We start from the raw sequence: 13,199 nt of genomic DNA, 5'->3' as shown, positions 1-13,199 counted from the left end.
ACCAGACCCGCAAGAACACCTGGGAGCAGATCTGCTATTATATTTTTCTGTTCTTTGGCAAATTGGTTATCTTTTCAAAAAGAAAGTCGCAAGGTTCCCAAAAAAGCTTTCTGCAATGGAAATTGGCAAAAAGTCGTCCTTACTGGAGGTCATTTGTATATTCAAGCACCCAACTTCAAGATAAAAATGCTCGAGAAAAAAATGGCAAAATTATACAATAAAAAATTTGATGAAATTTAGCAAAATACACTTTTGCAAAATATTAAAACGTCTGGTCGCTAGACAAGTTTTAGTTTTATAGGTGCTTGAATGCGTTAGAGTGGGCTTCGCCCTTCGATGAAAAAACTTGCGGAAGGAAGGAAGCTTAAGAATATGCATGCTCTAATAGTTTTCAATATCTCAACGTTAATACGAAAAGAGAGACAGACAGACGGACATGGATCGATTGGGCTAGTGATCCTGATCAATAAACGCTTCCTTCTACCTCCTACATACTCTCCGACGAATATAATATTCACTAAGATTGTAAACATCTTTAAAAAAAAGTATTGAATTCTATATCTTTTAAAACAAAAAGTGTTATTTGGAGTAGGCAACTAATGATTTGAGAGCGAACAAAAAATTGAGCTTTGTTGTTTTTGATCATAGTCTTTTCTGCTTTGGGATACATCTCTTTCTAGGTTTTTAGCAATTAAAATAAAATTGATTTTTAATCGGACAATCGGTTATAGGGAGTATTAAAAAATTAATAAAATAATCATATGAACACAGCTATAGCCTCGTTGCTTTCAATCATGTTTTCTTCTACTCTGGGGTATACCATTATTTTAAAATTTCAGAACTTGAAATTTTGTATTTAAAAATCGTATGACGACATCATATAGCTGTCATATGAACTATTGCTGTATTATTATACAAATCTTTCGAATATATGGTTTCTGTAATATACAACCTATAAATTAATTGGCATGACATGGTGTAAGCTGCAAGGACTTCACGAAAATTGATTTTTTCTTGTTTTTTTCTTTTGAAATGTGAAGCTTACGTTAATTATAAACACTTTTAATTTCATTTAATATATTAAACCCAGAAATATATTTGCTGTTAATTGTATCTCCCGTCTAGTCTTCACGCCGTTGATTTGTCGAAAATATAATCCAAATTAGCAAATATTTGCAAATTAATATTAATTTCAAGTGGATTACCAGTTTTGTTTAAATTTTATTTCATAATATGTTCAAATGGGGATGATTTTTATTAAGTTAGTTAGTTAAATGGAACTTCAAAACTGAATAAAAATGAAGAAATATCTGTTTTGATGATCCACACTTGGTAAATGCTAACAAAACCGGTTACTTAGGCTTAGATCAATCAAGTGGCATTCAGACAGAGCGCGATAATCTGGAACAGAGTTTATTGTCTCGATCAGAACAGATCAGCAGTCCCAAGCAACTCGTACTCCTGTTAGAGATCAAAACACTTCTATATAAACACATTTTTTGCCAAAGAATATCGAATTTATTTAAAGACTCGATAGTCAAACTTATTAAGTCAGCATGCTGTTTAAATTTTAAGGGTTAGAGGGCAAGGTCATCTGGAATTGCACCAATTCGGGGTTGAGTCCTAGCCGTAGGGATCGCTTATTCCTTGCTGGGATGGGCTTGGATGTAGGCGATGGCCTTGAGGATGGCCTCTGGGATCGGAGGGGGAGTGGGCAGCAGGTCGCTCTGGGGCTGGTAGCCGTTCTCGTCGGCCTTGTAGCTCACACGAACGTGCTCGCCCTCGGGAGAGATCCATTCGAAGACTCCGTCGATGTTTCCGTGGACATCTCCGGTGGCCGAAGAAACGACACCGTTGTCCAGGGCCAACTTGCTGACGAAGCCATCGGGGTTCACTTCGTTGACCAGCTCCTTGACCTCGGGATTCTCGTTGGCGGCCACCAGGGCGGCAAGGGCGCAGACAAGCAGCTAGGATATTCCAGGGTTAGTAATCGTACTATCCGAACATGATCCCCAGATACTTACGATCTTGAACATTTTGATTTAGTTTGATTGTCAGACTAGAGAACTGATACTGATGCCAATTCGAGTTCGATTTTCGGTTTATATACGCACAAGACGTCGCCATTCCACGAAGCCCGAAGCTGATGCAACCCGTTTTTAATTAACATTTCGGCCAGCTAAACATCATTTTGCTTTATGGACAGGTTGGAAGTGAAATATTCGGCGGCGATAAAAACCGTCTGCTGCACTCTTTTTGCTTTCACCGGTCTATGCAAATTGCTACCGTAATTATTCTAAACAGATTCCCAGAATCACGATTCTTAAAAGGTTAGGTCCACCTTATCATTGGAATAATTCGATGGATACTCATTTGAACGATTGTCTGGAATGTTTCGAGTCAAATCCCAACTGAGGGAAATAAAATAAAGATTGTATTGTTCGATAAAGTTTAAGCCGTTAATAATATTTTATGAACAGGGTAAATTTTAGCAAGTAATGAGACTTCCTTTGAAAAACTCTTTTGTAAAGCATACTTTTCGGAGGGGGTCTGTCCATGTATTACGTAATCATACTTTTTCCTATATTTGACCAACCCCCCTCCCCTTATTTAATCAATTTATTGAGTAAAACAAATTGATTTGTGTCACAGGCGTTATCATATACCGCCCTCTTTGTGATTACGTAATATATGAACAGCCTCAGAGTGAGGACCTTCAATTTTCAGTTAGTGGGCTTAGTTTTTGCTCAGTTGTCATGGAAATTGCCAAATCGAAATGGGCTGATTTTTTAAAAATTGATTTGTAAGCTTCTGTTAAATCTAATTTGACTTAATGACTTTAACCCTCTACCGCATTAGGAGCCAAGTACGGTTCTTGATTATTAATTTATTTTTTATTTTCTCCAATGTTACTGACTAAGTTTATTGTTGGTAGGCATTTTTCTTGGTACTAAATAAATAAAATTAATACATGTATACAAAGTTTTCATAAGTTTTAGTCCGAAACGGATTTTCTTAAACTAAGCTAAAAGTATAAAAAAAGATAAAATGTATTTGAATTCGTTTAAATTTTCAAATTGCGCACATAACTGGAGAAAATCGAACATTATCATTATTTTTCTTTACTTTAGGGCACCACAACAGTGTTTATGATCCAGGGTGTGAACATTTAATTACGTTAAAAAAGTCGCATTATGGCATACGTTCATGTGCATATGGCATGGCGTTTCATGTATACAAAGTTTTCATAAGTTTTAGTCCGAAACGGAATTTCTTAAACTAAGCTAAAAGTATAAAAAAAGAAAAAATGTATTTGAATTCGTTTAAATTTTCAAATTGCGCACATAACTGGAGAAAATCGAACATTATCATTATTTTTCTTATCTTTAGGGCACCACAACAGTGTTTATGATCCAGGGTGTGAACATTTAATTACGTTAAAAAAGTCGCATTATGGCATACGTTCATGTGCATATGGCATGGCGTTCCTAGTCCATTTTTGCTACTTTGCGGTTCGAAAACATGAAACGTCACGTTTTAAGTTATCTTCGAGAGTCGGAACTCGGATTTGAGACGAATGACAATAAAAAATCCTAGATTTCATACCATAGATCTGAATTTTACTTCGGTTCACATTTTCAATAAAGCAAAATATGATAAAAATGCGAATGCAACTTTGAAAAAAGACATGTAAGCTAGATATTATAATAAAAAAAAGGAGAAACTGACTCTTGAAGATATCTTAAATAGAAACATTAAATGCCTATATTGTTATATTTTTCCAACCCGCGATGTCATAAATAACATGCGTTAGAGACAAAAACTGAGTAAGCAGATCTACAGAAATGCTTATGCTCAAAAGATGTTTGGAATTTTCAAAAACATTGTCACAAAGTGACATGCATAAAACATATCGCTTTGTACTATATTTTACATCTCCCCCCGAAAAATTAATTCATTACTTGCAAAAAAGTAATGCTCATGAAATAGCATTGCAATACTTATCAAAAATATTATGCTACTGGCTTACTTATATAATGGCAATGGAAAACATTTTATTGCCTTGGAATTCAATGAAAAAAAATCATGACTTCTGGCAAAAATAATGCTAAAAAAAATATTGTAATGGTAATGAAAGTTTGTATAGTTAAATAAAAAATATCAGCCAATTTTAACTGAACGGGGGTTAACTTAAACTATGCCCAAATTAATTGGTATCACATATAAGACACATATAACACCACTAAAGTGCCTCACATAACATTAAATCAGAATTTAAAATGACGTAAACAAGCAGCCTCTTCTAAAGAACTAGCGGTATCTCGATATTCACCTCTAAAGCTGAAACTTGCGTTATCAATTGTATCACACATAGACACCTTGGAGTACATATGGCCATCTTAAGAATATCCCTAAAATGTCATCGAATCGGTGACAAGCAGTAGAGGGTTAATATAAAAATTAGTATATATCCGATTTTTAGACGCAAATAAATTCTTGATCACCATTACAGGAAAAGGCAATACTTCTATTTCCTTCAGAGTGTTTCTAAAGAGGGATTTACGTAATATTTTAGATACAATGCATTATTGAGAGTGTATAGTCGAACGTTTAAAAAAACCTTTAATGATTTACTTGCTCAGTTTTTGTGGCCTCGCAAGTAGACTGAAATTAAGAAAAAATTGAACCGCTTTCAATACTTTACGTTATAATTTAAAAATTGTTTAATTTCTTGTTTATAGCTATATTGTAAAATTCCTTTTTATTTCTATAGTGTATAACTATGTATAAGTTTGCAAAATATATTTCGATACTTAAGAGTTTTTATGTATGTCTTATATTGTTCTGGCTTATTTAAACACATTATTAAAATTGCAAGGTTTTATTTATTTCCGGATTCTATAACAACATATTCTTAAATTTAAAGCAGCAGGAGAGGTAGATCCTCGCTCAGACTAGCTGTCAATCTTTCCAGTTCGTAGTCGGTGGAGTCGCTTAGTTCTTGCTGGGATTAGCCTGGATGTAGGCGATGGCCCGGATGATGGCCTCTGGGATTGGAGGGGGAGTGGGCAGCAGGTCGCTCTGGGGCTGGTAGCCGTTCTCGTCGGCCTTGTAGCTCACTCGCACATGGACACCCTCGGGGGAGATCCACTCGAAGACTCCGTCGATGTTTCCGTGGACATCTCCGCTGGCCGAGGAGGCAGATCCGTCGTCGAGGACCAACTTGCTGACGAAGCCATCGGGGTTCACCTCGTTGACCAGCTCCTTGACCTCGACATTCGCGTTAGCGGCCACCAGGGCGGCAAGGGCGCAGACAAGCAGCTAGGGTAATCCAGGATTAGACGGCGAACTATTCCTTGCTCCTTGTGGCATACTTACGATCTTGAACATTTTGATTTGGTTTGATTGTCGGACTAGAAAACTTCTGAGACTGATGCTAATCTATGCTCGCATTTGGGCTTATATATGTTTCAAAGCTGATGCAATGTGGGCTTATAATGAAGTCAAGATGACGAGGACAATAAAAACCGTCTGGCATGCAAATTAGTCCACTTTAGAAATTATTATAAACTGGCTATTGGAAAGGAAAATGTTTTAGCCACTTTCGATAGCAGTTGAACATTCCTTAGTATTTATTCAACCAAAAATAACGCTATGCATCGTGTATATGCAAAATCAAACAGAACCAGACACTGAATAATTTATATTCAGTATTTGCGTGCACACACAAAAAATGGTATCCGTAAAAATATAAATTTTTTGTTTAACACACTATAACAATGCTTGTAGCATAGTTTTTGGAGCCTACGAAATTCAACGTTCAAATTATTTGGGTTAAATTGACAACTCTGGCTAAAAGCTTTTTTCGGTTATTAAAATAAACAGTGCCTTCAAAAAATAAAAGAAATTATCAAATTTTGATCATGAATAGCAAAGCCTATCTGCTGATAGTTGCAGAAATGTATGTTTTTGTTAATAAAATAAATATTTTATTAGTTTAATAAAATTCGAAAATATATCTAATTTTAAAATTTATTTCTGCACAGAGAAAACTATCTAAGAACATTGTTCTTGAATTGAGCACATTGTTCTTGAATTGAGAACATTGTTCTTGAATTAAGAACATTCGTTCTTAAAAACCGTGTAAGTACATTTTGGTGTCAATATAAGAACGAAATGGTGAGAAGAGAAAAGTTAAATAGAGTTTATTTAACAACTTTTTGATAAGTATACACTAAGGACTGAACTAATAGTTTATTTGTACATACAATTTACTTAAATACCGCCAATTCAACTTGATTGGAGCAAAATAAAAACATATTCAACTTGAAAATGTCGTTCTATTTTTAAGAACATTTTCAACTCAGATTAGAACGTCAGAATTTTCTCTGTGTGTATACTGTATTCCTTCGATTGCATTGTGATTGGTCCTAATAGTTTTAGATTTTCTGACTTGGTAACCTGATAAAGGCCAAATCGGAACTTCATCAATGGTCACTGAATCTTAAAACCAGTACTGCACCACTCCTCAGAAAGTTCTATTGAAGCATGTTTCATTTTGGCATCAGTTTAGCAGCTCGAGACTTGTTTTTTGACATTTGTATCGCAGTGTCAAGTGGGCAATTTATGGTCTTCTGCCTTTTGTTGGCATTATGAGCGTTTTGTGAACCCGATAGCTTAGACTCGCCCAAATAAGTAGTAAGTAATTCATATTGGAAAGCAACTGGATTAGGAATCATATATAAAGGCTACACCAAAGCAGATTTAGTTATCAGTCAACGTTCGTTCTCGACCAGACAGAAATCAGCCAAAATGTTCAAGTTTGTGAGTGGCTAACAGGATAACTATGAACTCTTAATTTAATTGGTTGAATCCCCTTTGTCTAGGTGATGATCCTCGCCGTTGTGGGAGTGGCTACCGCCCTGGCCCCAGTTTCCCGTTCGGATGCCGATGTCATCTCCCGGTCGGACGATGTCCGTGCCGATGGATTCGACACCAGTCTGCAGACCTCCAACGGAATCCAGCAGGCCGCCAGCGGAGATGTCCACGGCAACATCCACGGCAACTTCGGATGGATCTCCCCCGAGGGCGAGCACGTCGACATCAAGTACGTCGCCGATGAGAACGGATACCAGCCCTCGGGAGCCTGGATCCCCACTCCTCCTCCAATCCCAGAGGCTATTGCCCGCGCCCTCGCCTGGCTGCAGTCCCACCCCCCAGCCCCCGAGCATCCTCGTCTTCACTAAGGCCCGTCGCCCTGGACCCGGACCGCTCCACGGACTGTTCTCCCGACACGTATCGCCCTAGTTGTTTAGCTGTACTTCTTGACTTTCAAAAAAATACATGCACATGCTTATAACAGTATAAATACATATTTCTTATTTAATTGGGAAAGTTTGCTCACTTGAATAGATCCCATAAATTCTTTACAAAACAAGAAAATATGCTGGCCTCGACTATTAGACACCCGTTTCTCAGCAAAAGAGAGTGCGAGAGGGATGCAGGTGGATAGCGCCACCTAGCGCTACCTAGCGCCACCTAGCTTATAACACCAGCTAGTCCCTAGCGCCTCCAGCGGCTTAGTGGCTTTTTATACCCGTTACTCGTAGAGTAAAAGGGTATACTAGATTCGTCGGAAAGTATGTAACAGGCAGAAGGAAGCGTTTCCGACCCCATAAAGTATATATATTATTGATCAGGATCACTTGCCGAGTCGATCTAGCCATGTCCGTCTGTCCGTATGAACGCTGAGATCTCGGAAACTATGAGAGTTACAATACTGGGATTAGGCACGCAGATTCCTAAGATTCCTGCGCAGCTCAAGTTTGTTTCAGTACAGTGCCACGCCCACTCTAACGCCCACAAACCGCCCAAAACTGTGGATCCTACAGTTTTGATGCTAGATAGAAAATTTTAACTGAAATGCATTGGTCTCGTCAATACCTTTCGATTGGTGCAAAAAATTTTCCACGCCCACTCTAACGCCCATAACGCTTAAATCTGTATACCGCCGGTAGGGTGCGCATTTTAATCTCGCGTTGCTACTTGCATTTCTCTATTTAGCTGAGTAACGGGTATCTGATAGTCGAGGTACTCGACTATAGCGTTCTTCCTTGTTTGTATATGCATCTGACGGCTGTCCACATAGAGGAGCACGGGCAGCATAAGAGTGTGCGAAGGCGATCATATAGAGTTATGCATCATTCAAAAGGGATCATAAAAACTAAAAGGATTGCATACCAAGACTTTCAAAATATATATTTATTTTATTTATTTATTCTCAGGTTAAAAGGCAATTGAGAAATTACTTGTAACCTATGCTTTTTTTATTGCAGCTATAGCTACTGTAGCCTTAAGCTACGTTTATTTCAATATATTATTGATCTTTATTATAATACGCGTAGTAGGACACCTCATTTGTTAAAATCCGTTTAAAAGTTATTCCAAAAACAAAATGTTGGGGTCTTTCCAAAATGAAAGTGTTTATCCCTTTGATTGTGGGTTTTTATGAATCCCTGTTTGGTTTTAGGGTCCTCGGGAATTTATGGGTGTATTAAGAAGCTCGTGACAGAAAACTTTTGTTCTACGACTTGTGGAAAAACCTGCCAGTTTAGCGGGAATTACAACAAAAGTAGCTAGATTTAAAAGGCGTATTGTTTATAAACAATTGATGATACAGGTATGTGCTATATGTCGCCGAAACTGGTGTTTAAGAGATTCTCAAAATACAATAGCTATTTAGCCCTTGAGATTCCTCAACTTTTGATGTATATTGATTTTAATGCTATTCAAATAGCTCATATGAGCATTCTGGTATCAAACAAAAAACCCCCCTTAACGAGGTAAGGGGTCATGGCGATAGCACTATTAACATACAAAAGTTCTAATATAACATTTTGTGACGAAAAATGCTTGTAAATTCGCTTAATAAATAAATAAAGTTTTAAAATGTTCTCATTCGGGACGCTGCATTAGAATAAGCCGTTGTATGTTTAAAGGCTTAAATATTTTGCTGAAGCGGTCAGAATGAAAACATTTAAAAAGTTATTAATTTAGTTGGATTTAAAGCATTTTCTTGTCACGACCCCTTTCCTGGTTAAGAGGTGTTTTTACTTGAATCTAATAGGCTTGGCAAAGTTTCCTTATGCCTTTTACATACTTTCTGACGAAACTCATATACCTTTTTACTCTAAGAGTAACGGGTATAAAGATTAAAAGAAAACGGTACAGTCGAGTTCCTCGCCCCTTTATTCCGTTAAACAATTTAATATTAAATACGACGGGCAGACGGACATGAATAGATCGACTCGGGTAGTAATCCTGGTCAATAATATATTCTTTATGTGGTCAGAAACGCTTCCTTGTAAAAATAACCCATTTATTGTATAGAAATAATGATTATGATCCTCAAAAAGAAGTGTTTGGTCACATTTTTTAAAAATTAGTTTACGATTAATTTTTTTGGAGACGGATTTGTCCTCATTTTCACTGATTGCCACAGAGAAGTAAAGAAAAAACACAATCCATAAAAATATTATTAATAGTAGATGAGTGAAGAATTAGCACACAAAAGCATCTGAAACATGAACATTTTAAAATTGTATTAAAGAGATTTTTATAGATAAACTGTCTTGTTAAGCTCTTTTTATTTTTCTCAATCTCTTAAATGTTGTATATAAAGAAAACGAAGATGCTAGGGGATCTATGTATGTACATATAAATCCATTTAAAATCAAAACTGAAACACAATTTTCATGATGTATTGAGAAAGAGAAGCAATGGTCAAGGTGGTAAAGTAGAAATACAAGTTAATGTATGACAAAACATCAAGTTCAAGAAGTCGGTGTTGTCTTTTGAAGTCATTAAATTTTCGATTTCTGAGAGAAGTACAATTTTGGCACTGCAAAAGTGGTTCACTGTTTGACAATGTCAATTCAAGCTTAACGAGGGGGCATTGTTGAGGGGCGGGTCGAACTCGTTTTTCTTTCGGGATGCCACCCGACCCGTTTGCCCCTTTATTGATGCGAGTGTTTCATTTTAGCATCTATTAAGCGATTATATATAGTACTAATCCCGTTGTTTGGCATTTGCTAAGCTGTCGCCATGTGACGACGCTTTTTAATGGGTGTGGGCGCATCCGCGAAGTCAACCCATAACTCAGAGCCCCAATTGAATGCAAGATGTAGCGATTTGTTATCGGATGAGTTTGGGTTTGCAATCATATAAAAGGCTCTGCCGATCAGAGAGGGTTATCAGTCAACGTTCGTTCTCGACCAGACAGAAATCAGCCAAAATGTTCAAGTTTGTGAGTGGCTTACAGGATAACTAAGAACTCCTAATTTAATTGGATGAATCCTCTTTGTCTAGGTGATGATCCTCGCCGTTGTGGGAGTGGCTACCGCCCTGGCCCCAGTTTCCCGTTCGGAAGATGCCCACGCCGATGTCGTCTCCCGATCGGACGATGTCCGTGCCGATGGATTCGACACCAGTCTGCAGACCTCCAACGGAATCCAGCAGGCCGCCAGCGGAGATGTCCACGGCAACATCCACGGCAACTACGGATGGATCTCCCCCGAGGGCGAGCACGTCGACATCAAGTACGTCGCCGATGAGAACGGATACCAGCCCTCGGGATCCGTGATCCCCACTCCTCCTCCAATCCCAGAGGCCATTGCCCGCGCCCTCGCCTGGCTGGAGTCCCACCCACCAGCACCCGAGAACCACCACTAGAACTCCTCTCTGAAAGCGGATCGCACTACGGACTGTTCCCAGGATACCTTTCGATCTTCTAGTTTAAGCAATTTAATTGATTTTTAAAATACACGCAATTGTTAACGGCAGTAACCTGATCGTCTCCTTGACTTCTACTTTTGCCCTCAACTGTAACGGTTTTGGACTCGTCCAACCCGTTTGACACCTTTGATCTATTTAGCTCTCCTTAGCACTTTAAAAACAACATGGTAATGCAGTCAAGATTAGAATGATCGATTTAAGTACAAAGAAACAAATGGAATATTGGCAAGAGAATCTGAGAAAAACGGAAGAAAATATATGCTATGTTGTTCATAGAAGTATCTGGTAAGGTTGTGCTAAGCGATAAGGGTGTACTAAATAATATATGTACAAATCGCTGTAAGACAGGGGGTGCACAGAAATCGCTTTGCACTAAATTCAGGCGACAAAAATGAAACTTTAAATATAAATGATATTGATGTACAATGTACATATGTACGTTATACTAAAATTAAAATGAGGTCGCATGACCTAGAGGATAACTTTAAATTTTCAAAATGCCTGAAGATTTAAAAAATGCACCTAGCCGAAATAGATTCTAGAGCATCAACTTGACAATCCCCCAACAGCAGCGTACACTAACCTTACTTAAATCATTACCAGTATTTTAAATATTCAATCGAAAATAACTGTCAATAAAGTTCTTTGGCCTTTATTTAATATATATTATATATTTTATAACTAAAATTTCTTTCTAAATCAGCTGACTCGAAACATTTATTATAATGTTTCTCAGAAACTTGTTCTTAATATTTTGAATAAATTTAATCTGCCCTAGATTTTAATAGAGCCTGTCGAAAAGGCAACTTTAACATTTTATATTATTTATCATGGCTGAAACCCGATTGACAAAGAAGATTGAACCAGAATTAAATTAAAAACTGAATGCCAAAAAGTGCGAAAGACATAAAGCTGAAATTTGTCGCCAAGCTGTTAAAAATATAATTTTTACTGTTTTTATTCTTCGATAACAAAGATCTGAGTAAAATAACCAGTTGGGATCCGGTATGCAAATCTCATCAAAGCAACCTAAAAAGTTCCAGCGAAAACACCTGGATTGGCTTCCAATTGCAACATATGCCCGGCCGAAAATGGGTGGGAATAGCCTTAGATCTGATAAAAATATCGATGTGACGAATCATTTCTAACATTAATATTAAATACTAAAAAGAAAATTTGCTGAAACAAATTTTTAAAGATGTGTTAACAAAAACCCTGTGCCATCCAAAAAACACAGCTTAAAAAGAAGGGAGAACTAGATTGGTCGGAAAGTATGTAACAGGCAGAAGGAAGCGTTTCCGACCCCATAAAGTATATATATTCTTGATCAGGATCACTAGCCGAGTCGATCTAGCCATGTCCGTCTGTCCGTCTGTCCGCCTGTCCGGATGAACGCTGAGATCTCGGAAACTATGGGAGCTAGGCTATTGAGATTTGGCGTGCAGATTCCTGAGCTTCCTACGCAGCGCAAGTTTGTTTCAGTAGACTGCCACGCCCACTCTAACGCCCACAAACCGCCCAAAACTGTGGCTCCTACAGTTTTGATGCTAGATGAAAAATTTTATCTGAAATGTAATGTTCTCATCAATACCTATCGATTGACCCAAAAAAAAGTTTGCCACGCCCACTTTAACGCCCACAAACCGCAAAACCCTGTGACGCCCACAATTTTCATGCTAGATAAAAAATTTTAACTGAAATGTATTGGTCTCGTCAATACCTATCGATTGATCCAAAAAAAATTTGCCACGCCCACTCTACCGCCCATAACGCTTAAATCTGTATACCGCCGGTAGGTGGCGCATTTTAATCTCGCTTTGCTGCTTGCATATCTCCATTTAGCTGAGTAACGGGTATCTGATAGTCGAGGTACTCGACTATAGCGTTCTCCCTTGTTTTTATATTATTACATTAAGTGCAAACATGTAAATTAACAGCTTGAAACTTTTCTCCAACAAAGCGGTTTCCATCCGTTTAGTGGTTTCAGACAGCTTTCCTCAGAAACAAAAGCATGAAATGTAATTAAGTAATTGCCACCAGACATCCCTCCAAATAGGGGGAAGTATTCCGCACATCTGACAGAATGCTTTATTGTTCTCACTTTCTCCGCCACACTATCCTTTCTCTGGGGATGGGGTTGTGGGATAACCAAATAGCATAGACCGGCTGCACCTCCAATATTTGAGTACCAGTTTGAACACCCTTTAGGAACATAATGAGCAAAGCTTTCTCCAGAAATACTCATTTGTATTTACCCTATTTAATGCAATTTGTTAATCAGGAAAAAGTTGGGAAATTCGAGTAAAACTATTTGCCAAATATTGGTTTATAAATCAAAATCGTGTGAATTCACCACGTGCGGTCATAATTAAATAAAAACAATTCCAAATATCATCAACCTCAAG

The 13,199-nt window shown here is 37.7% G+C and overlaps 4 protein-coding genes across 9 annotated transcripts in view; 2 read left to right on the top strand and 2 right to left on the bottom strand.

Annotated features, from left to right (window-relative positions):
• Positions 1–7,369, top strand: part of LOC108019688 (larval cuticle protein 2) — a 47,297-nt gene extending 39,928 nt beyond the window's left edge. For 2 of the 4 annotated variants that reach the window (XM_070994713.1, XM_070994715.1), the window contains exons 2-3: positions 6,788–6,825; positions 6,888–7,369. In XM_070994713.1, coding sequence (XP_070850814.1) covers positions 6,814–6,825; positions 6,888–7,247 — 372 coding nt within the window. In that variant the 5' untranslated portion in view covers positions 6,788–6,813 and the 3' untranslated portion in view covers positions 7,248–7,369. Of the gene's footprint in view, positions 1–4,595; positions 4,600–6,785; positions 6,826–6,887 lie in introns of those variants that run through there. The other 2 variants (XM_070994714.1, XM_070994716.1) reach the window with 2 other exon arrangements.
• Positions 1,496–2,072, bottom strand: LOC108019676 (Larval cuticle protein 4). Its single transcript, XM_017087567.3, has 2 exons — positions 2,025–2,072; positions 1,496–1,967 (listed from the first exon to the last, which is right to left on the bottom strand). The coding sequence occupies exons 1-2, from the start codon at positions 2,034–2,036 to the stop codon at positions 1,641–1,643; spliced, it is 339 nt and encodes a 112-aa protein (XP_016943056.1). The 5' UTR covers positions 2,037–2,072; the 3' UTR covers positions 1,496–1,640.
• Positions 4,864–13,199, bottom strand: part of LOC108019678 (larval cuticle protein 3) — a 167,174-nt gene continuing 158,838 nt past the window's right edge. The window contains exons 1-3 of one of the 3 annotated variants that reach the window (XM_070994718.1): positions 6,279–6,282; positions 5,380–5,423; positions 4,864–5,322 (exon numbers count right to left, since the gene is read on the bottom strand). In XM_070994718.1, the coding sequence (XP_070850819.1) occupies positions 4,996–5,322; positions 5,380–5,391 (339 nt within the window). In that variant the 5' untranslated portion in view covers positions 5,392–5,423; positions 6,279–6,282 and the 3' untranslated portion in view covers positions 4,864–4,995. Of the gene's footprint in view, positions 5,323–5,379; positions 5,424–6,278; positions 6,283–13,199 lie in introns of those variants that run through there. The other 2 variants (XM_070994717.1, XM_065863338.2) reach the window with 2 other exon arrangements.
• On the top strand, positions 10,151–10,845 carry LOC108019687 (larval cuticle protein 2-like). The gene is made up of 2 exons (XM_017087579.4): positions 10,151–10,306; positions 10,369–10,845. The coding sequence occupies exons 1-2, from the start codon at positions 10,175–10,177 to the stop codon at positions 10,729–10,731; spliced, it is 495 nt and encodes a 164-aa protein (XP_016943068.3). The 5' UTR covers positions 10,151–10,174; the 3' UTR covers positions 10,732–10,845.

Source organism: Drosophila suzukii, chromosome 2R (genome assembly GCF_043229965.1).
Source record: "Drosophila suzukii chromosome 2R, CBGP_Dsuzu_IsoJpt1.0, whole genome shotgun sequence".
Classification (NCBI taxonomy): Eukaryota; Metazoa; Arthropoda; class Insecta; order Diptera; family Drosophilidae; genus Drosophila; species Drosophila suzukii.
Note: the sequence above shows the minus strand (reverse complement) of the source record. Positions and strands in the feature narration are given on the sequence as shown.

Excerpts from the sequence above, each read along its gene's own strand:
- LOC108019687 (XM_017087579.4), top strand. The coding sequence starts at position 10,175 with ATGCAAGATGTAGCGATTTGTTATCGGATGAGTTTGGGTTTGCAATCA. Across the intron at positions 10,307-10,368 it reads CAGCCAAAATGTTCAAGTTT|GTGATGATCCTCGCCGTTGT; the intron begins GTGAGTGGCTTA and ends CTCTTTGTCTAG.